The 24,109-nt window shown below is 46.2% G+C and overlaps 1 protein-coding gene across 1 annotated transcript in view; it reads left to right on the forward strand.

Moving 5' to 3' along the window:
* Positions 1-24,109, forward strand: part of adamts3 (ADAM metallopeptidase with thrombospondin type 1 motif, 3) — a 435,600-nt gene that overhangs the window by 253,035 nt on the left and 158,456 nt on the right. The window contains exons 6-8 of the mRNA XM_045695469.2: positions 10,143-10,226; positions 11,441-11,597; positions 20,685-20,790. Of these exons, the coding sequence (XP_045551425.1) occupies positions 10,143-10,226; positions 11,441-11,597; positions 20,685-20,790 (347 nt within the window). The remainder of the gene's footprint in view (positions 1-10,142; positions 10,227-11,440; positions 11,598-20,684; positions 20,791-24,109) is intronic.

Below are 24,109 nucleotides of genomic sequence, written 5' to 3' on the forward strand. Positions count from 1 at the left end.
GGGAGATTGACAGTTCTTTTGTGTTTCTTCCATTTGCGAATAATCGCACCAACTGTTGTCACCTTCTCACCAAGCTGCTTGGCGATGGTCTTGTAGCCCATTCCAGCCTTGTGTAGGTCTACAATCTTGTCCCTGACATCCTTGGAGAGCTCTTTGGTCTTGGCCATGGTGGAGAGTTTGGAATCTGATTGATTGCTTCTGTGGACAGGTGTCTTTTATACAGGTAACAGGCTGAGATTAGGAGCACTCCCTTTAAGAGTGTGCTCCTAATCAGCTCGTTACCTGTATAAAAGACACCTTGGAGCCAGAAATCTTTCTGATTGAGAGGGGGTCAAATACTTATTTCCCTCATTAAAATGCAAATCAATTTATAAAATTTTTGACATGCTTTTTTCTGGATTCTTTTGTTGTTATTCTGTCTCTCACTGTTCAAATAAACCTACCATTAAAATTAGAGACTGATCATTTCTTTGTCAGTGGGCAAACGTACAAAATCAGCAGGGGATTAAATACTTTTTTCCCTCACTGTATATGCATATCCTAACTTCTGGGTCTGAGTAACAGGCAGTTTACTTTGGGCACGTCAGTCATGCGGAATTCCGAGCAAAAACCAGTCCCCAAAACAGGTTAACTGACTTGCCTAGTTAAATAAAGATGAAATAAAGAAAGTACTTTGCTCTGTTTATCTTTCCCTCGACCCTGACTAGTCTCCCAGTCCTTGCCTTTGAAAAACATCCCCACAACATGATGCTGCCACCACCATGCTTCCCCGTAGGGATGGTACCAGGAAGAGTCTTGGTGGTGCCAAACTTATTCCATTTAAGAATTATTTTTTTATTTAATTTTTATTTAAATAGGCAAGTCAGTTAAGAACAAATTCTTATTTACAATGACGGCGGCCTACCAAAAGGCAAAAGGCCTCCTGCAGGGATGGGGGCTGGGATTAAAAATGTATGACAAAACACAAATAACGACAAGAGACACCACAACACTATATAAAGAGAGACCTAAGACAACAACATAGAATGTGACAACACAGAGAGAACCTTGATGAAAAAATGCTCCAGAGCGCTCAGGACTTAGACTATGGCAAAGGTTCACCTTCCAACAGGACAATGACCCTAAGCACACAGCCAAGACAATGCAGGAGTCACTTCAGGACATGTCCGTGAGTGGCCCAGCCAGAGCCCGGACTTGAACCCGATCAAACATCTCTGGAGAAACCTTTAAATAGCTGTGCAGCGACGCTTCCCATACAGCCTGACAGAGCTTGAGAAGGTCTGCAGAGAAGAATGGGAGAAACTCCCCAAATACAGGTGTGCCAAGCTTGTAGCATCATACCCAAGTAGACTCGAGGCTGTAATCGCTGCCAAAGGTGCTTTTATTTTTTTATTTTTTTTATTTTATTTTATTTCACCTTTACTTAACCAGGTAGGCCAATTGAGAACAAGTTCTTATTTACAACTGCGACCTGGCCAAGATAAAGCAAAGCAATGTGACAAAAACAACAACACAGAGTTACACATCAACAAACGTACAGTCAATAACACAATAGAAAAATCTATGTACAGTGTGTGCAAATGTAGTAAGATTAGGGAGGTAAGGCAATAAATAGGCCATAGTGGTGAAATAATTACAATTTAGCATTGACACTGGAGCGATAGATGTGCAGATGATGATGTGCAAGTAGAGACACTGGGGTGCAAAAGAGCAAAAAAAGAAATAACAATATGGGGATGAGGTAGTTGGGTGGGGTATTTACAAATGGGCTGTGTACAGGTGCAGTGATCGGTGAGCTGCTCTGACAGCCGATGCTTAAAGTTAGTGAGGGAGATATGTCTCCAGCTTCAGTGATTTTTGCAATTCATTCCAGTCATTGGCAGCAGAGAACTGGAAGGAAAGGCGGCCGAAGGAGGTGTTGGCTTTGGGGATGCCGAGTGAAATATACCTGCTGGAGCGCGTGCTATGGGTGGGTGTTGCTATGGTGACCAGTGAGCTGAGATTAGGCGGGGCTTTAACTAGCAAAGACTTGTAGATTACCTGGAGCTAGTGGGTTTGGCGTCGAATATGTAGCGAGGGCCAGCCAACGAGAGCATACAGGTCGCAGTGGTGGGTAGTATACGGGGCTATGGTGACAAAACGGATGGCACTGTGATAGACTACATCCACTTTGCTGAGTAGAATGTTGGAAGCTATTTTGTAAATGACATCGCCATAGTCAAGGATCGGTAGGATAGTCAGTTTTATGAGGGTATGTTTGGCAGCATGAGTGAAGGAGGCTTTGTTGCAAAATAGGAAGCCGATTCTAGATTTTATTTTGGATTGGAGATGCTTAATGTGAGTCTGGAAGTAGAGTTTGCAGTCTAACCAGACACCTAGGTACTTGTAGTTGTCCATAAATTCTAAGTCAGAATCGTCCACAGTAGTTATGCTAGTCGGGCGGGCAGGTGCGGGCAGCAATTGGTTGAAGAGCATGCATTTAGTTTTACTTGCATTTAAGAGCAGTTGGAGGCCACGGAAGGAGTGTTGTATGGCGTTGAAGCTTGTTTGGAGGTTTGTTAACACAGTGTCCAAAGAAGGGCCAGATGTATACAGAATGGTGTCGTCTGCGTAGAGGTGGATCAGAGAATCACCAGCAGCAAGAGCAACATCATTGATGTATACAGTGAAAAGAATCGGTCCGAGAATTGAAACCTGTGGCACCCCCATAGAGACTGCCAGAGGTCCGGACAACAGGCCCTCCGATTTGACACACTGAACTCTGTCTGAGAAGTAGTTGGTGAACCAGGCGAGGCAGTCATTTGAGAAACCAAGGGTATTGAGTCTGTCGATAAGAATGCGGTGATTGACAGAGTGGAAAGCCTTGGCCAGGTCAATGAAGACAGCTGCACAGTACTGTCTTTTATCGATGGCGGTTATGATATCGTTTAGGACCTTGAGCGTGGCTGCGGTGCACACACGACCAGCTCAGAAACCAGATTGCATAGCGGAGAAGATATGGTGGGATTCAAAATGGTCAGTGATCTGTTTGTTAACTTGGCTTTCGAAGACTTTAGAAAGACAGGGCAGGATGGATATAGGTCTGTAACAGTTTGGGTCTAGAGTGTCTCCCCCTTTAATGAGGGGGATGACCGTGGCAGCTTTCCAATCTTTATGGATCTCAAACGATACGAAATAGAGGTTGAACAGGCTAGTAATAGTGGTTGCAACAATTTCGGTGGATAATTTTAGAAAGAGAGGGTCCAGATTGTCTAGCCCAGCTGATTTGTAGGGTTCCAGATTTTTCAGCTCTTTCAGAACATCAGCTATCTGGATTTGGGTGAAGGAGAAGCGAGGGGGGGGGGGGGGGGGGCTTGGGCAAGTTGCTGTGGGGGGTGCAGAGCTGTTGGCCGGGGTAGTGGTAGCCAGGTGGAAAGCATGGCCAGCCTTAGAAAAATGCTTATTGATATTCTCGATTATCGGTGGTGACAGTGTTTCCTAGCCTGTAGTGGGCAGCTGGGAGGAGGTGCACTTATTCTCTATGGACTTTACATTTTCCCAAAACCTTTTGGAATCAGTGCTGCAGGCTGAACATTTCTGTTTGAAAAAGCTAGCCTTTGCTTTCCTATCTGACTGTGTATATTGGTTCCTAACTTCCCTGAAAAGTTGCATATCGTGGGGGCTATTCGATGCTAATGCAGTACGCCACAGAATGTTTTTGTGTTGGTCAAGGGCAGTCACGTCTGGAGTGAACCAAGGGCTATATCTGTTCTTATTTCTACATTTTTGGAACGGGGCATGCTTATTTAAGATGGTGAGGAAAGAACTTTTAAAGAACAACCAGGCATCCTCTACTGACGGGATGAAGTCAATATCCTTCCAGGATACCCGGGCCAGGTCGATTAGAAAGGCCTGCACGCTGAGGTGTTTTAGGGAGCGTTTGACAGTGATGAGGGGTGGTCGTTTGACCGCGGACCCGTTACGGACGCAGGCAATGAGGCAGTGATCGCTGAGATCCTGGTTTAAGACAGTAGAGGTGTATTTAGAGGACAAGTTGTTCAGGATGATATCTATGAGGGTGCCCATGTTTACGGATTTAGGGTTGTTTCTGGTAGGTTCATTGATAATTTGTGTGAGATTGAGGGCATCTAGTTTAGATTGTAGGACGGCCGGGGTGTTACGCATATCCCAGTTTAGGTCACCTAACAGTATGAACTCTGAAGATAGATGGGGGGCAATCAATTCACATATGGTGTCCAGGGCACAGCTGGGGACTGAGGGGGGTCTATAACAAGCGGCAACAGTGAGAGACTTATTTCTGGAAAGGTGGATTTTTAAAAGTAGAAGCTCGATATTTTGGGCACAGACCTGGATAGTATGACAGAACTCTGCAGGCTATCTCTGCAGTAGATTGCAACTCCGCCCCCTTTTGGCAGTTCTATCTTGATGAAAAATGTTGTAGTTGGGGATGGAAATTTCAGAATTATTGGTGGCCTTCCTAAACCAGGATTCAGACACGGCTCGGACATCAGGGTTGGCGGTACTTCAACAAAGTACTTTTTCTGAAACGATGATTAATGTGCACTGTCTCTGTAAAAATTTTAAAGAAACTCAACCTGTCTGAATCTCTCTGCACCTCTCTAAACCTGTTTGAATCTCTCTGAACCTCCCTAAACCAGTGTGTACTGACGCGAGAGGTATGATCCAGCCATTACATGGTCTAGCTTCTCTTCTCACCTACAGAAGAGACCAGAGGTGTGAGGCAGAGTGGATGCTCAGTACGCTCCACTGTTCATCATACAATGTACAGAAAAATAATAATAATATGTCAGTACCCCTGTAGGGTAGAACTCTGGGTTATCAGGCTTGTCTCTATATTTCCTGTCCTCTCTAGTGTGAAGCAGTCCATCTGTACCTCTGCCATCTGGTTAGAAGATAACCCACTGTATGAGTCATCTTTCCAAGATGGCGTAGCAGTCAGACGTCTTTGTCCTCGTCTTGTCGTGTTTCATGTATATCTTTTTATATATTTTTCTTCACATATCTTTTTTAGATTTTTCTAAACCTCAACTTCAAAATACTCTCCTGCAACCCGCCTCACCCAATGTGGTGTGGATCTGCTTTTTTTCTAAAGTATTTTTCTTTACTTCTGAACCGGAATCCCCCAACAGAAGCTAGCCAGCTAACTAGCTACTAGCTAGTAGTCAGCTAATCACTGCTAGCGGTCATCAGCTAATCTTTAGCTCAGAAAACTCTCGCCAGTTTGCACAACACGATTTAAACCAGAGGATACTGGACCTATTTTCTCTCCATATCCCCGGATTCCTATCGCAAGCTCTGAACCTTTTCACCTGGATCATCGCAGCCTGCTAGCTAATGTCTCTGTCCCGAAGCAAACACCAGTTAGCTTGGAGCTAGCCCATGCTAGGCCCATTTCCCGGCTAGCTGAAGAGGTCCATTAGCCACTCCAGGGCTACAATACCTATTTTCCCAATTGGCCTGAACCCCTTTTACTGCTGGTACGGAGCTCATTCATGACTGGACTACCGACGTAATCAGCCTGAGTTTTTTCTTTTCTCCAACAGGCCCCTCCGTCGCGATGTCCCCTAAATGCCCATCTGCTAGCCTGCTAGCCGCGGCCCACTAGCTGTCTAGAGCATATTGGACTGTTAGCTGAAGAGATCCATCGGCCAATTTCTTGGGCCACTATACCTATTTTGCCAATTGGACTGGACCTCTTTGCTACACGGAACCCTACTACTCCATCACGACTGGTCTATCGACGTAACCGCACGAGGAGGCTCCCAACGAGGAGGCTATAACAGACTTCCTCCGTCGCGACGTCCCTCTAAGGCACTTCTGCTAGCTTGCTATCCTCGGCCTGCTAGCTGTCTGAATCGCCGTGTCTCCAGCCAGCCTAGCTACTCACTGGACCCCTATAATCACTCGGCTACACATGCCTCTCCCAATTGTCAATATGCCTTGTCCATTGCTGTTCTGGTTAGTGATTGTCTTATTTCATTGTAGAGCCTCTAGCCCTGCTCAATATGCCTTAGCCAACCCTTTAGTTCCACCTCCCATGCATGTGGTGACATAAGCTGGTTTATCATCACTCATCATCATTCAATGCCTAGGTTTACCTCCAATGTATTCACATCCTACCATACCTTTGTCTGTACATTATGCCTTGAATCTATTCGATCGCGCCCAGAAACCTGCTCCTTTTACTCTCTGTTCTGAACGTACTAGACGACAAGTACTTATAGCCTTTAGCCGTACCCTTTTCCTACTCCTCCTCTGTTCCTCTGGTGATGTAGAGGTTAATCCAGGCCCTGCAATGCCGAGCTCCACTCCTATTCCCCAGGGGCTCTCATTTGTTGACTTCTGTAACCGTAAAAGCCTTGGTTTTTTTAGGCCTTCCCTGTAGCTCAGTTGGTAGAGCATGGTGTTTGCAATGCCAGGGTTGTGGGTTCGATTCCCACGGGGGGCCAGCACAGAAAAAAAAAAAAAATATTATAAATGTATGCATTCACTACTGTAAGTCGATCTGGATAAGAGTGTCTGCTAAATGACTAAAAATCTAAAAATGTAATGGTTTCATGCATGTTAACACTAGAAGCCTCCTCCCTAAGTTTGTTGTATTCACTGCTTTAGCACACTGCCAACCCGGATGTCCTAGCTGTGTCTGAATCCTGGCTTAGGCAGACCACCAAAACCCCTGAAATTTTCATCCCTGACTATAAAATTTTCTGACAAGATAGAACTGCCAAAGAGGGCGGCGTCGCAATCTACTGCAGAGATAGAGTTCTGTCTTACTATCAAGGTCTGTACCCAAACAATTCGAACTTCTACTTTTAAAAACCCACCTTTCCAGAAACAAGTCTCTCACCATTGACGCCTGCTATAGACCCCCCTCTGCCCCCAGCTGTGCCCTGGACACCATATGTGAATTGATTTCCCCCAACAATCTTCAGAGATCGTGCTGCTAGGTGACCTAAACTGGGACATGCTTAACACCCCGGCCAACCTACAATCTAAGCTTGATGCCCTCAATCTCACACAAATTATCAATGAACCTACCAGGTACAACCCCAAATCCATAAACACGGGCACCCACATAGATATCATCCTAACCAATTTGCCCTCCAAATACACTTCTGCTGTTTTCAACCAAGATCTCAGCGATCACTGCCTCATTGCCTGCATCCGTAATGGGTCTGCGGTCAAACGACCACCCCTCATCACTGTCTAACGCTCCCTAAAACATTTCAGCGAGCAGGCCTTTCTAATCGACCTGGCCCGGGTATCCTGGAAGGATATTGACCTCATCCCGTCAGTAGAGGATGCCTGGTTAATCTTTAAAAATGCCTTCCTCACCATCTTAAATAAGCATGCCCCATTCAAAAAATGTAGAACCAGGAACAGATATAGCCCTTGGTTCACTCCAGACGTGTCTGCCCTTGACCAGCACAAAAAACATCCTGTGGAGTACTGCATTAGCATCGAATAGCCCCCACGATATGCAACTTTTCAAGGAAGTTAGGAACCAATATACACAGGCAGTTAGGAAAGCTAAAGCTAGCTTTTTCAAACAGAAATTTGCATCCTGTAGCACAAACTCAAAAAAGTTCTGGGACACTGTAAAGTCCATAGAGAATAAGTGCACCTCCTCCCAGCTGCCAACTGCACTGAGGCTAGGAAACACTGTCAACACCGATAAATCCACTATAATTGAGAATTTCAATAAGCATTTTTCTACGGCTGGCCATGCTTTCCACCTGGCTACCCCTACCCTGATCAACTGCCCTGCACTCCCCACAGCAACTCGCCCAAGCCTCCCCCATTTCTCCTTCACCCAAATCCAGATAGCTGATGTTCTGAAAGAGCTGCAAAATCTGGGACCCCTACAAATCAGCCGGGCTAGACAATCTGGACCCTCTCTTTCTAAAATCATCTGTCAAAATTGCTGCAACCCCTATTACTAGCCTGTTCAACCTTTCTTTCGTATCGTCTGAGATTCCCAAAGATTGGAATGCTGCCGCGATCATCCCCCTTTTCAAAGGGGGAGACACGCTAGACCCAAACTGCTACAGCCCTATATCTATCCTACCCTGCCTTTCTAAGGTCTTCGAAAGCCAAGTTAACAAAAAGATCACCGACCATTTTGAATCCCACCGTACCTTCTCCGCTATGCAATCTGGTGTCAGAGCTGGTCATGGGTGCACCTCAGCCACGCTCAAGGTCTTAAACAATATCATAACCTCCATCGATAAGAGACATTACTGTGCAGCCGTATTCATCGACCTGGCCAAGGCTTTCGACTCTGTCAATCACCACATTCTTATCAGCAGACTCAACAGCCTTGGTTTCTCAAATGACTTCCTCGCCTGGTTCACCAACTACTTCTCTGATAGAGTTCAGTGTGTCAAATCGGAGGGCCTGTTGTCCGGACCTCTGGCAGTCTCTATGGGGCTGCCACAGGGTTCAATTCTCAGGCCGACTCTATTCTCTGGATACATCAATGATGTCGGTCTTGCTGCTAGTGATTCTCTGATCCACCTCTACGCAGACGACACCATTCTGTATACTTCTGGCCATTCTTTGGACACTGTGTTGACTAACCTCCAGACGAGCTTCAATGCCATACAACTCTCCTTCCGTGGCCTCCAACTGCTCTTAAATGCAAGTAAAACTAAATGCATGCTCTTCAACCGATCGCTTCCCGCACCTGCCCGCATCACTACTCTGGACAGTTCTGACTTAGAATATGTGGACAACTACAAATACCTAGGTGTCTGGCTAGACTGTAAACTCTCCTTTCAAACTCACATCAAACATCTCCAATCCAAAATAAAATTTAGAATCGGCTTCCTATTTCGCAACTAAGCCTCCTTCACTCATGCTGCCAACAAATCTGACCATCCTACCGATCCTCGACTCTGGCGATGTCATTTACAAAATAGCCTCCAACACTCTACTTAACAAATTGGATGCAGTCTATCACAGTGCCACCCGTTTTGTCACCAAAGCCCCATATACTACCAACCACTGCGACCTTTATGCTCTCGTTGGCTGGCCCTCGCTTCATACTCGTTGCCAAACCCACTGGCTCCAGGTCATCAACAAGTCTTTGCTAGGTAAAGCCCTGCCTTAGCTCACTGGTCACCATAGCAGCACCCACCCGTAGCACGCGCTCCAGCAGGTATATCTCACTGGTCACCCCCAAAGCCAATTCCTCCTTTGGCCGCCTTTCCTTCCAGTTCTCTGCTGCCGATGACTGGAACGAACTGCAAAAATCACTGAAGCTGGAGACTCATATCTCCCTCACTAGCTTTAAGCACCAGCTGTCAGAGCAGCTCACAGATCACTGCACCTACATAGCCCATCTGTAAATATCCCATCCAACTACCTCATCCCCATACTGTATTTATTTATTTATCTTGCTCCTTTGCACACTAGTATCTCAACTTGCACATTCATCTTCTGCACATCTATCACTCCAGCGTTTAATTGGTATGTTGTAATTACTTCGCCACATGGCCTATTTATTGCCTTACCTCCCTTATCTTACCTCATTTGCAGACACTGTATATAGACTTTTTCTACTGTATTATTGACTGTATGTTTGTTTATTCCATGTGTAACTCTGTGTTGTTGTATGTGTCGAACTGCTTTGCTTTATGTTGGCCAGGTCGCAGTTGTAAATGAGAACTTGTTCTCAGCTAGCCTACCTGGTTAAACAAAGGTGAAATATTTTTTTTTTAAAGAAGATGTGAAGGAGAGAGACTTTGTATTCAACTCATTGTCTCCTCCTCACGCATCGACTCGCTATCTAACTGTCTGTGTCTTACTGTCTGTTTCAATACTTTCTTACTATCTGTTTCAATACCATATTGCCGTCTGTTTCAATACTGTCTGACTGCCTGTTTCCGTCCTGTATTGCTGTGTGTTTCAGTCCTGTCTTACCATCTGTTTCAGTCCTGTCTTGCTGAGTGTTTCAGTCCTGTCTTACCGTCTGTTTCAGTCCTGTATTGCTATTTGTTTCAGTCCTGCATTGATGTGTGTTTCAGTCCTGTCTGACTGCCTGTTTCAGTCCTGTTTTGCTGTGAGTTTCAGTCCTGTTTTACCGTCTGTTTTCGATCCTGTCTTACTGTCTGTTTCAGGTGAATGAGATCTACCACGATGAGTCTCTAGGAGTCCATATTAATGTGGTGTTGGTGAGGATGATCATGCTGGGCTATGCTAAGGTAGGCTCTAAAGATGCCGCTTAGATAAGGTAGGCTCTATAGATACCGCTTAGATGAAGCAGGCTCTAAGTAGGATTACACTTAGAAGATTATTCTATCCACAACCACAGTACAGTGAGTGCATACAGTTACAGCCAGTGGTGTGTATTCATGGATGCCAAGGGAAGCCAGGCTTCCACAAAAAATTGTGTTTTCATAATTGTCCTTCAACTCGGAAGAGGCTGAATGTATCTCACTGGAGTAAGCATCCGAGCTAGCGAAACAGCGCCCCTCTGTCTCAGTATGTGTAGGCCATCTATCTGATGCTGTCTGGTCAAAAAGAGTATGGCATTGTTGCCACCCGTGGCATTGAACGCAAGAGAAGCCAGCGAGCATTTGGCCTCCCTTGATAACGAATTATAATACTATTAGTCAATCAGCATTGAGCTAAACTGAGTGAGCTTAATTTATCAAAACTAAAGTGTCAAGGGAAGCCAGTTTGGATTTGGCTTCACCCCAATCACAAGCCAAATGTAATTTACAAAAAAAATGTGAATTGTTGCATCTCGTTGTGTCGTTGGCCTCCAATGGCTAGTTAACTATCTAAAATTGTCCCTTTCCTAAATTACCCATAGATGGAGATAGGGATTTGTGGTTTTACTTAATTCTCCGTACTGGCCAATGATTATAATGACGGTTCTGATCCAACCATAAATTCATGCATTGTACCCCTGGTCTGAGAGGATGGAAGTTCAATATGTAGCTAGTTGTAATAGGGTAATGTTAACTAGCTGGCCTGGGGCATCGTTGCCCCAAGGAAGTTAGCCTAGCGAGCAAGGTAGCCTAGGACAACAAAAACTAAAAGTGTGTACTGTATGACAGAGTCATGAAAGAGAGGGGGACGGCATTTCTGGGTGAGTCAATATGCTTTGTGGACTTCACTGGACAGATGTTGCTATCTGGTTTTGTGATGAACCAAAGGTGTGGTTGAATTTATTCTGCCACTTATTGTCTCTTCCTTTAGGCCTATATATCACGGTGTCAAGGAATATAAACTAACAGGTTATAGAGAAAACACAATTATCACAACACATATGTTGTAATATGACGTGATTTTACCCACGCACCACTACTGGTTACAGCATGTGTTTGTGATCCTTGAGGGAATTGAACCCACGACCTTGGTGTTGCTAGCACCATGCTATCAGGTTCTAACAGTGTGTCTGTCCTGTCAGTCCATCAGCCTGATAGAACGAGGGAACCCGTCCAGGAGTCTGGAGAACGTGTGTCGCTGGGCGTTCGTTCAGCAGAAGGCAGACCATGACCATTCTGAGCACCATGATCACGCCATCTTCCTGACCAGACAGGGCTTTGGACCCACAGGCATGCAGGGTAAGACCACGACCCCTGATCCCTAACTCTGACCCTAACCCGTACCTCTAACCCCCTGGAATGTAGGGCTGGTCCAGGATTACCCCATGTGTACTGTTTCCTCCTTCTGTCAGTCTTACTGACTTCATTCCAGCTCCCTACCGGGCCTGCAGTGTTCTGAAAATGTTAAGTTACATAATGTAGTGTTTGAAGAAGCCCTCCTAATGTTACTCTTAGTACTATTTGTTGAAGCAGCCAGTTGCGCTATTTGATGTTGAAGCAGTCAGCTGTACTATTTGATGTTGAAGCAGCCAGCTGTACTATTTGATGTTGAAGCAGCCAGCTGTACTATTTGATGTTGAAGCAGTCAGCTGTACTATTTGATGTTGAAGCAGCCAGCTGTACTATTTGATGTTGAAGCAGCCAGCTGTACTATTTGATGTTGAAGCAGCCAGCTGTACTATTTGATGTTGAAGCAGCCAGCTGTACTATTTGATGTTGAAGCGGCCAGCTGTACTATTTGATGTTGAAGCGGCCAGCTGTACTATTTGAAGTTGAAGCGGTAGCTGTACTATTTGATGTTGAAGCAGCCAGCTGTACTATTTGATGTTGAAGCAGCCAGCTGTACTATTTGATGTTGAAGCAGCCAGCTGTACTATTTGATGTTGAAGCAGCCAGCTGTACTATTTGATGTTGAAGCAGCCAGCTGCACTATTTGATGTTGAAGTGGCCAGCTGTACTATTTGATGTTGAAGTGGCCAGCTGTACTACTTCATGTTAAAAAATAAAACAGAGATGTTACCTAGTCAACCGGGTTAGGGTGATCACAGTTGTATTTTATTTTAGACATGCTGGATTTATTTGTTATACCGGAGTTGCTCTGAAGAATAGTCTGTTGTATTTTCTACCATCCAACATTTATAGTTTCAGGCTCTCATTTTTTATACTAAGTTATTCATTTATTTTGTATTTATTTGTTTGGAGCAAAGATTATAACAGTACACGGCCAAGATGTCCATAGATGACCAGCAGGGTCAGATAATAATAATCACAGTGGTTGTAGAGGGTGCAACAGGTCAGCACCTCAGGAGTAAATGTCAGTTGGCTTTTCATAGCCGATCATTCAGTCAGAGACAGCAGGTGCGGTAGAGAGAGAGTCCAAAACAGCAGGTCTGGGACAGGTAGCACGTCCGGTGAACAGGTCAGGATTCCACAGCCACAGGCAGAACAGTTGAAACTGGCACAGCAGCATGACCAGGTGGACTGGGGACAGCAAGGAGTCATCAGGCCAGGTAGTCCTGAGGCGTGGTCCTAGGGCTCAGGTCCCCCGAGAGAGAGAGAGAGAGAGAGAGAGAGAGAGAGAGAAAGAGAAAATTAGAGGGAGCATACTTAAATTCACACAGGACACCGGATAAGACAGGAGAAATACTCCAGATATAACAGACTGACCCTAGCACCTGACACAAACTATTGCAGCATAAATACTGGAGGCAGGAGAGGTTGGGAGACACTGTGGCCCCGTCTGACGATACCCCCGGACAGGGCCAAACAGGCATGATATAACACCACCCACTTTGCCAAAGCACAGCCCCCACACCACTAGAGAGATATCTTCAACCACCAACTTACCATCCTGAGATAAGGCCGAGTATAGCCCACGAAGATCTCCCCGACGGCACGAACCCGAGGGGGGCGCCAACCAGGACAGGAAGATCACATCAGTGACTCAACCCACTCAAGTGACACATCCCTCCTAGGGACAGCATGGAAGAACACCAGTAAGCCAGTGACTCAGCCCCTTTAATAGGGTTAGAGGCAGAGAATCCCAGTGGAGAGAGGGGAACCGGCCAGGCAGAGACAGCAAGGGCGGTTCGTCGCTCCAGTGCCTTTCCGTTCACCTTCACACCCCTGGGTCAGACTATACTCAATCATAGGACCTACTGAAGAGATGAGTCTTCAATAAAGACTTAAAGGTTGAGACCGAGTCTGCGTCTCTGACATAGATAGGCAGACCATTCCAGAAAAATTTAGCTCTATAGGAGAAAGCCCTGCCTCCAGCTGTTTGCTTAGAAATCCTAGGTACAGTAAGGAGGCCTGCATCTTGTGACCGTAGCGTAGCTGTAGGTATGTAAGGAAGGACCAAATCGGAAAGATAGGTAGGAGCAAGCCCATGTAATGTTTTATAGGTTAGCAGTAAAACCTTGAAATTAGCCCTTGCCTTAACAAGAAGCCAGTGTAAAGAGGCTAGCAGTGCAGTAATATTATTTTTTTTTATTACTAATGGGGATCTATAATAAACCCCAGGAAGAGTAACTGCTGCCTTGGCAGGAACTAATGGGGATCCATAATCAATACAAATACAAATAACAAAACCTGCTAATTATAGATGTATAATTGAATTCACCAGCAATCACAAAAAATAATAAACTGTATATGTTTTGTTTACGTGTGTGTGTGTGGATGTGAGTGTGTGAGAGTTGGGCTATTTGGAGGAGATTACTGAGTAGTCAGGCTGACCCCCAGTCTTCGCTTGAAGTTATTGAGGGATAATGATGTTTTGGTAATGTGAAGATAGTAATTACAGAGTATGGTTGCTCTATATCTAATAGAGAAATGACTATGTGAGGTGCAGCAGTGGGGAGGGTGAAGGTTATCGCAGTGTCATGTGTTGTGTAGATGGATTTCAGAATTAACCTGGAAGAATCCATTGAAGGGTTTAGGTAAACTGTCTTGGAGGTATGAGTATTTGTAGATGAAAGGGCATAATTGGCGCACATTAATGTCATAAATAGACAAGATATTGAGTTTCTTAAACAAACTTGCAGATGGAGCCAGGAAATTAGAAGTGGCTAGTCTTGCAATTGTATTTTGTATGATGAGTAATTTGTGTAGGTAGGAGGCATATGTTCTGGCCCAGACAATATTACAGTAAACGAGATATGGGTAAATGAAGCTCTAGTATAGAGTTAGGAAGCAAGCCTGATGAACCAAACCACTCATCTCTCTGATGATACCAACAGATTTCATCACTTTGCTGCAGACAAATTCAATATGATCTTTCTAGGATAACTTTTCATCAATTACAACTCAGAGAAATCTAGTGGATGTGACTTGTTCCATTTCATTCCCAGCTATTGGGATTCTGCCTCTTTCTTTATTTTTTGATTTTTTAAGTTAGATTTTTTTTTTTACATTTGAAGATAAATTGTTTATCTGGAACCATTCAGAAAATGTGGCTATGCCTGAGTTGGCTACATTACTTAGTGAGTCAAGATTCTTGTGTGATAAAATCTAATTGGTATCATCAGCAAAGAGAAGGGAGAAGTAAGGTAGAATACCCAGCAGCAGGGTCATTGATATAGATTAGGAATGACAAAGGTCCAATTATCGAACCCTTTGGCATGGCTCTATTAGATGCACATCCGTTTGCATAAACAAATCGTTCCCTACCATAAACATAACTATATATAACCAATTATATGTAAAATCATAAAAACTGTAATAATGCAATTTAGAAAGTAATATTTCATGACCAACAGTGTCAAACACTTAAATCCAAAAGATGCCAAGAGCATATTCATTGTTGTTCAGGGCTATAAAGATTTGATCAACTAGTTGCACAAGAGCCATATCTGTGGAGTCGTTTTTACCAAAACCATATTGGTGCTCATTTAGAATACAGTGTTGAATTAAATGTTTCAATATTCTCTCGGGATTTTAGAAAAACATGGTAGTACAGATATTGGGTGATAATTTGTAAAGATCTTGGATACCCAGATTTCTAGAGGGGTATAACTTTGGTAATTTTCAAATCTTCAGGAACAATACCAGTTTCATAGATTTGGTGAAGATATACAGTACCAGTCAAAAGTTTGGACACACCTACTCATTCCAGGCTTTTTCTTTCTTTTTACTTTTTTCTACATTGTAGAATAATAGCGAAGACATCAGAACTATGAGATAACACATGGAATCATGTAGTAACCAAAAAAGTGTTAAACAAATCAATATATATTTACATTTCTGATTCTTCAAAGTAGCCACCCTTTGCCTTGATGACAGCTTTGCACACTCTTGGCATTCTCTCAACCAGCTTAATGAGGAATGCTTTTCCAACAGTCTTGAAGGAGTTCCCACATATGCTGAGCATTTGTTGGCTTATTTTCCTTCACTCTGTGGTCCAACTCATCCCGAACCATCTCAATTGGGTTGAGGTCGGGTGATTCGGTAGGCCAGGTCATCTGATGCAGCACTCAATCACTCTCCTTCTTGGTAAAATAGCCCTTACACAGCCTGGAGGTGTGTTGGGTCATTGTCCTGTTGAAAAACAAATGATAGTCCCACTAAGTGCATTCCAGATGTGATGGCGTATCGCTGCAGAATGCTGTTGTAGCCATGCTGGTTAAGTTTGCCTTGAATTCTAATTAAATCACAGACAGTGTCATCAGCAAAGCACCCCCACACCATCACACCTCCTCCATGCTTTACAGTGGGAACCACACATGCAGAGATCATCCGTTCACCCACACATGTCTTACAAAGACACGGAAGTTGGAACCAAAAATCTCCAATTTGGACTCCAGACCAAAGGCCAAATTTCCACCGGTCAAATGTCCATTGCTCATGTTTCTTGGCCCAAGCAAGTCTCTTCTTATTATTGGTGTCCTTTAGTAGTGGTTTCTTTGCAGCAATTCAACCATGAAGGCCTGATTCACAAAGTCTCCTCTGAACAGTTGATGTTGAGATGTGTCTGTTATTTGAACTCTGTGAAGCATTTATTTGGGCTGCAATTTCTGAGGCTGGTAACTCTAATGAACTTATCCTCTGCAGCAGAGGTAACTCTGGGTCTTCCATTCCTGTGGCGGTGCTCATGAGAGCCAGTTTCATCATAGCGCTTGATGGTTTTTGCGACTGCACTTGATTTCAAAGTTCTTGAAATATTCCGTATTGACTGACCTTTATGTCTTAAAGTAATGATGGACTGTCGTTTCTCTTTGCTTATTTGAGCTGTTCTTGCCATAATATGGACTTGGTCTTTTACAAGATAGGCTATCCTCTGTATACCACCCCTACCTTAACACAACTGATTGTCTCAAACACATTAAGAGGGAACGAAGTCCCACACACACTTAACTTTTAAGAAGGCATGTCTGTTAATTGAAATGCATTCCAGGTGACAACCTCATGAAGCTGGTTGAGAGAATGTGTTTACCAAGAAGGAGAGTGATTGAGTGCTGCATCAGATGACCTGGCCTACCGAATCACCCGACCTCAACCCAATTGAGATGGTTCGGGATGAGTTGGACCACAGAGTGAAGGAAAATAAGCCAACACATGCTCAGCATATGTGGGAACTCCTTCAAGACTGTTGGAAAAGCATTCCTCATTAAGCTGGTTGAGAGAATGCCAAGAGTGTGCAAAGCTGTCATCAAGGCAAAGGGTGGCTATTTGAAGAATCTCAAATATAAAATATATTTTGATTTGTTTAACACTTTTTTGGCTACTACATGATTCCATGTGTTATTTCATAGTTTTGATGTCTTTATTATAATTCTACTGTGTAAAAAAATTGTAAAAATGAAAGAAAAACCCTTGAATGAGTATGTGATCTAAAACGTTTGACCGTGTAACGATCGTCAAAAGGAGTAGACCAACGTGCAGCGTGGTATGTGTTCATCTTGATATTTATTAGAACTCTGAACACTTTAAACAAAATAATAAACAATGGAACACGACCGTCACGTCTTGAAGGCTTTACAAAGCAGTACAAAAATAAAATCCCACAACTCAAGGAGGGAAAAGGGCTGCCTAAGTATGCTTCCCAATCAGAGACAACGATAGGCAGCTGCCTCTGATTGGAAACCATACCTGGCCAAAACATAGAAATATAAACCATAGTATGCCCACCCCACACCCTGACCTAACAACATAGAGAAATGGGCGTGACAGACCGGTACTGTGTGTATGTATATAAACTCAGCAAAAAAGGAAACGTCCCTTTTTCAGGAACCTGTCTTTCAAAGATAATTCGTAAAAATACAAATAACGTTACAGATCTTCATTGTAAAGGGTTTAAACACTGTTTCCCATGCTTGTTCAATGAACCATAAACAATTATTGAACATGCACCTGTGGAACAGTCGTTAAGACACTAACAGCTTACACACGGTAGGCAATTAAGGTCACAGTTATGACAACTACTGACCCTGAAAAACACAAAAAGAAAGATGCCCATGGTCTCTGCTCATCTGCATGCTGCAAGGAGGCATGAGGACTGCAGATGTGGCCAGGGCAATAAATTGCAATGTCCATAATGTGAGACACCTAAGACAGTGCTATAGGGAGACAGGACGGACAGCTGATCGTCCTTGCAGTGGCAGACCACGTGTAACAACACCTGCACAGGATCGGTACATCTGAACATCACACCTGCAGGACAGGTACAGGATGGCAACAACAACTGCCCGAGTTACACCAGGAACGCACAATCCCTCCATCAGTGCTCAGACTGTCCGCAATAGGTTGAGAGAGGCTGGACTGAGGGCTTGTAGGCCTGTTGTAAGGCAGGTCCTCACCAGACATCACCGGCAACAACGTCGCCTATGGGCACAAACCCACCATCGCTGGACCAGACAGGACTGGCAAAAAGTGCTCTTCATTGACGAGTCGCGGTTTTGTCTCACCAGGGGTGATGGTCGGATTCGCGTTTATCGTCGAAGGAATGAGTGTTACACTGAGGCCTGTACTCTGCAGTGGGATCGATTTGGAGGTGGAGGGTCCATCATGGTCTGGGGCGGTGTGTCACAGTATCATCGGACTGAGTTTGTTGTCATTGCAGGCAATCTCAACTCTGTGCATTACAGGGAAGACATCCTCCTCCCTCATGTGGTACCCTTCCTGCAGGCTCATCCTGACATGACCCTCCAGCATGACAATGCCACCAGCCATACTGCTCGTTCTGTGCGTGATTTCCTGCAAGACAGGAATGTCAGTGTTCTGCCATGGCCAGCGAAGAACCCGAGTCTCTATCCCATTGACCACGTCTGGGACCTGTTGGATCGGAGGGTGATGGCTAGGGCCATTCCCCCCCAAAATGTCTGGGAACTTGCAGGTGCCTTGATGGAAGAGTGGGGTAACATCTCACAGCAAGAACTGGAAAATCTGGTGCAGTCCGTGAGGAGGAGATGCGCTGCAGTACTTAATGCAGCTGGTGGCCACACCAGTTACTGACTGTTACTTTAGATTTTGACCCCCCCTTTGTTCAGGGACAAATTATTACATTTCTGTTAGTCATATGTCTGTGGAACTTGTTCAGTTTATGTCTCAGTTGTTGAATATTGTTATGTTCATATAAATATTTACACATGTTAAGTTTGATGAAAATAAACGCAGTTGACAGTGAGAGGACGTTCCTTTTTTATATACACTACCATTCAAAAGTTTGGGGTCACTTAGAAATGTCCTTGTTTTTGAAAGAAGAGCACATTTTTTGTATATTAAAATAACATCAAGTTAATCAGAAATACAGTGTAGACATTGTTAATGTTGTAAATGTGTCACGTCCTGACCACGGTAAGCTGTTATTTTCTATGGTAGAGTAGGTCAGGGCGTGCCAGGGGGGTTTATTCTATGTGTTCTATTTCTATGTTCTTAAGTTCTAGTTTTTGTATTTTTATGTTGGTTTGTTTGGGATGATCTCCAATTAGAGGCAGCTGGTCCTCGTTGTCTCTAATTGGAGATCATAGTTAAGTAGGGGTTTTTCTTCCTGGGTTTTGTGGGTGATTATTTTTGAGTAGTGTTTCTTTCTCCTCTGCGTCACAGTTTGTTGTTTTGTCTATTCAGTTATGTGATGTATTGCATAGTTTCACAGAGTAAATAAAATGTGGAACTACACACACGCTGCACCTTGATCCTCTTCTTTTGACAGCCGTGACAAAATTACTATTGTAGCTGGAAACAGCTGATTTTTCTCATGGAATATCGACGTAGGCGTACAGAGGCCCATTATCAGCAACCATCACTCCTGTGTTCCAATGGCATGTTGTGTTACCTAATCCAAGTTTATAATTTTAAAAGGTTAATTGATCATTAGAAAACCCTTTTGCAATTATGTTAGCACAGCTGAAAACTGTTGTCCTGATTAAAGAAGCAATAAAACTGGCCTTCTGTAGATGAGTTGAGTATCTGGAGCATTAGCATTCGTGGGTTCGATTCCAGGCTCAAAATGGCAAGAAACAACGACTTTCTTCTGAAACTCTTCAGTCTATTCTTGTTCTGAAAAATTAAGGCTATTCCATATGGGAAATTGCCAAGAAACTGAAGATCTCGTACAACGCTGTGTACTACTCCCTTCACAGAACAGCACAAACTGGCACTAACCATAATAGAAAGAGGAGTGGGAGGCCCCGGTGCACAACTGAGCAAGAGGACAAGTACATTTGAGTGTCTAGTTTGAGAAACAGACGCCTAACAAGTCCTCAACTGGCAGCTTCATCAAATAGTACCTGCAAATCACCAGTCTCAACGTCAACAGTGAAGAGGCGACTCCGGGATGCTGGCCTTCTAGGCAGAGTTCCTCTGTCCAGTGTCTGTGTTCTTTTGCCCATCTTAATCTTTGCTTTTTATTGGCCAGTCTGAGATATGTCTTTTTCTTTGCAACTACTGTTACTTTACTGTTACTACAAATAAAACATCACAAATCACCAAGAAAGACAGTTACATTCCTCCACAAATAAGTCCCCAATCAATACTTTAAATTGCCCTAACGGCACCAGAGAGAAATGACAGAAGGATAGAGAGCGGTAATGGGCAGTCCATCATGGTACTACCATCATGGGACTTTTATTCATTGTTTTATTCTGTGTTTCAGCATTCAATCCACATAATGCGTAGTGCATTTATTGCTTAATTTCTTTTTTGAAAACCGGGATTATTTTTTAATAATGAAACTGAAGCGACCTCAAAAACCGCTATTCGCACAGCACTACTACGCACCATTCTTTCTCTCTCTCTCATCTCTTTCACCATATCTACCTCACTGTAGAATGATTTTCTCCTCTCTCTTTCACCATATCGACCTCACTGTAGAATGATTTCTCTCTTCTCCAGGCTACGCCCCCGTAACAGGCATGTGCCACCCAGTCCGGAGCTGCACGCTGAACCATGAGGATGGATTCTCTTCTGCCTTCGTTGTCGCCCACGAGACCGGACATGTGTAAATTCTGATTATCTGTGTGTGTGTGTGTATGTGTCGACACGGGGGCGGTTCAAGGTTCCATAGTGTGGGAATAGAATGTTTCCCATAATCTATTCAGTGGTTTTGTGTTCAGTTGGCTCCTCTGTGATCTGACGTTAGCATCAACCACCTTTCAGAGACAGCTCCATCTATTCTACAGCCTCTCCTTCTAATGATATTACATCATGTCCTGCCTCCTCCTGAATTACGTCAATCTGACATAACATCCATACAGCGGCAGGCCATAGAGCGGCAGGCCATAGAGCGGCAGGCCATAGAGCGGCAGGCCATAGAGCGGCAGGCCATAGAGCGGCAGGCCATAAGGAACCCAGAGGAGCTGGAGAGGTAGTGGGGAGCTTGAAAGGTAGTGGGGAACCCAGAGGAGCTGGAGAGGTAGTGGGGAGCTGGAGAGGTAGTGGGGAACCCAGAGGAGCTGGATAGGTAGTGGGGAGCTGGAGAGGTAGTGGGGAACCCAGAGGAGCTGGAGAGGTAGTGGGGAGCTGGAGAGGTAGTGGAGAGCTGGAGAGGTAGTGGGGAGCTGGAGAGGTAGTGGGGAACCCAGAGGAGCTGGAGAGGTAGTGGGGAGCTGGAGAGGTAGTGGGGAGCTGGATAGGTAGTTAGTGGGGAGCTGGAGAGGTAGTTAGTGGGGAGCTGGAGAGGTAGTGGGGAGCTGGAGAGGTAGTGGGGAGCTGGAGAGGTAGTGGGGAACCCAGAGGAGCTGGAGAGGTAGTGGGGAGCTGGAGAGGTAGTGGGGAGCTGGCGAGGTAGTGGGGAACCCAGAGAAGCTGGAGAGGTAGTGGGGAGCTGGAGAGGTAGTGGGGAGCTGGAGAAGTAGTGGGGAGCTGGAGAAGTAGTGGGGAGCTGGAGACGTAGTGGGGAGCTTGAGAGGTAGTGGGAAGCTGGAGAGGTAGTGGGGAACCCAGAGGAGCTGGAGAGTTAGTGGGGAGCTGGAGAGGTAGTGGGGAGCTGGAGAGGTAGTAGGGAACCCAGAGGAGCTGGAGAGGTAGTGGGGAAATGGAGAGGTAGTGGGGAGCTGGAGAGGTAGTGGGGAGCTGGAGAGGTAGTGGGGAACCCAGAGGAGCTGGAGAGGTAGTGGGGAGCTGGAGAGGTAGTGGGGAACCCAGAGGAGCTGGAGAGGTAGTGGGGAGCTGGAGAGGTAGTGGGGAGCTGGAGAGGTAGTGGGGAGCTGGAGTAGTAGTGGGGAGCTAGAGAGGTAGTGGGGAGCTGGAGAGGTAGTGGGGAACCCAGAGGAGCTGGAGAGGTAGTGGGGAGCTGGAGAGGTAGTGGGGAGCTGGAGAGGTAGTGGGGAGCTGGAGAGGTAGTGGGGAGCTGGAGAGGTAGTGGGGAGCTGGAGTAGGTAGTGGGGAGCTGGAGAGGTAGTAGGGAACCCAGAGGAGCTGGAGAGGTAGTGGGGAGCTGGAGAGGTAGTGGGGAGCTGGAGAGGTAGTGGGGAACCCAGAGGAGCTGGAGAGGTAGTGGGCAGCTGGAGAGGTAGTGGGGAACCCAGAGGAGCTGGAGAGGTAGTGGGGAGCTGGAGAGGTAGTGGGGAACCCAGAGGAGCTGGAGAGGTAGTGGGGAGCTGGAGAGGTAGTGGGGAACCCAGAGGAGCTGGAGAGGTAGTGGGGAGCTGGAGAGGTAGTGGGGAACCCAGAGGAGCTGGAGAGGTAGTGGGGAGCTGGAGAGGTAGTGGGGAGCTGGAGAGGTAGTGGGGAGCTGGAGAGATAGTGGGGAACCCAGAGGAGCTGGAGAGGTAGTGGGGAGCTGGAGAGGTAGTGGGGAACCCAGAGGAGCTGGAGAGGTAGTGGGGAGCTGGAGAGGTAGTGGGGAGCTGGAGAGGTAGTGGGGAGCTGGAGTAGTAGTGGGGAGCTAGAGAGGTAGTGGGGAGCTGGAGAGGTAGTGGGGAACCCAGAGGAGCTGGAGAGGTAGTGGGGAGCTGGAGAGGTAGTGGGGAGCTGGAGAGGTAGTGGGGAGCTGGAGAGGTAGTGGGGAACCCAGAGGAGCTGGAGAGGTAGTGGGGAGCTGGAGAGGTAGTGGGGAGCTGGAGTAGTAGTGGGGAGCTGGAGAGGTAGTGGGGAGCTGGAGAGGTAGTGGGGAGCTGGAGAGGTAGTGGGGAACCCAGAGGAGCTGGAGAGGTAGTGGGGAGCTGGAGAGGTAGTGGGGAGCTGGAGAGGTAGTGGGGAACCCAGAGGAGCTGGAGAGGTAGTGGGGAGCTGGAGAGGTATTGGGGAACCCAGAGGAGCTGGAGAGGTAGTGGGGAGCTGGAGAGGTAGTGGGGAGCTGGAGAGGTAGTGGGGAGCTGGAGTAGTAGTGGGGAGCTAGAGAGGTAGTGGGGAACCCAGAGGAGCTGGAGAGGTAGTGGGGAGCTGGAGAGGTAGTGGGGAACCCAGAGGAGCTGGAGAGGTAGTGGGGAGCTGGAGAGGTAGTGGGGAGCTGGAGAGGTAGTGGGGAGCTGGAGTAGTAGTGGGGAGCTGGAGTAGTAGTGGGGAGCTGGAGAGGTAGTGGGGAACCCAGAGGAGCTGGAGAGGTAGTGGGGAGCTGGAGAGGTAGTGGGGAGCTGGAGAAGTAGTGGGGAGCTGGAGAAGTAGTGGGGAGCTGGAGAGGTAGTGGGGAGCTGGAGAGGTAGTGGGGAGCTGGAGAGGTAGTGGGAAGCTGGAGAGGTAGTGGGGAACCCAGAGGAGCTGGAGAGGTAGTGGGGAGCTGGAGAGGTAGTGGGGAGCTGGAGAGGTAGTAGGGAACCCAGAGGAGCTGGAGAGGTAGTGGGGAGCTGGAGAGGTAGTGGGGAGCTGGAGAGGTAGTGGGGAACCCAGAGGAGCTGGAGAGGTAGTGGGGAGCTGGAGAGGTAGTGAGGAACCCAGAGGAGCTGGAGAGGTAGTGGGGAGCTGGAGAGGTATTGGGGAGTTGGAGAGGTAGTGGGGAGCTGGAGTAGTAGTGGGGAGCTAGAGAGGTAGTGGGGAGCTGGAGAGGTAGTGGGGAACCCAGAGGAGCTGGAGAGGTAGTGGGGAGCTGGAGAGTTAGTGGGGAGCTGGAGAGGTAGTGGGGAGCTGGAGAGGTAGTGGGGAACCCAGAGGAGCTGGAGAGGTAGTGGGGAGCTGGAGAGGTAGTGGGGAGCTGGATTAGTAGTGGGGAGCTGGAGAGGTAGTAGGGAACCCAGAGGAGCTGGAGAGGTAGTGGGGAGCTGGAGAGGTAGTGGGGAGCTGGAGAGGTAGTGGGGAGCTGGAGAGGTAGTGGGGAACCCAGAGGAGCTGGAGAGGTAGTGGGGAGCTGGAGAGGTAGTGGGGAACCCAGAGGAGCTGGAGAG

The sequence above is a fragment of the Salmo salar genome, chromosome 15 (genome assembly GCF_965601325.2).
Source record: "Salmo salar chromosome 15, fSalSal1, whole genome shotgun sequence".
Classification (NCBI taxonomy): Eukaryota; Metazoa; Chordata; class Actinopteri; order Salmoniformes; family Salmonidae; genus Salmo; species Salmo salar.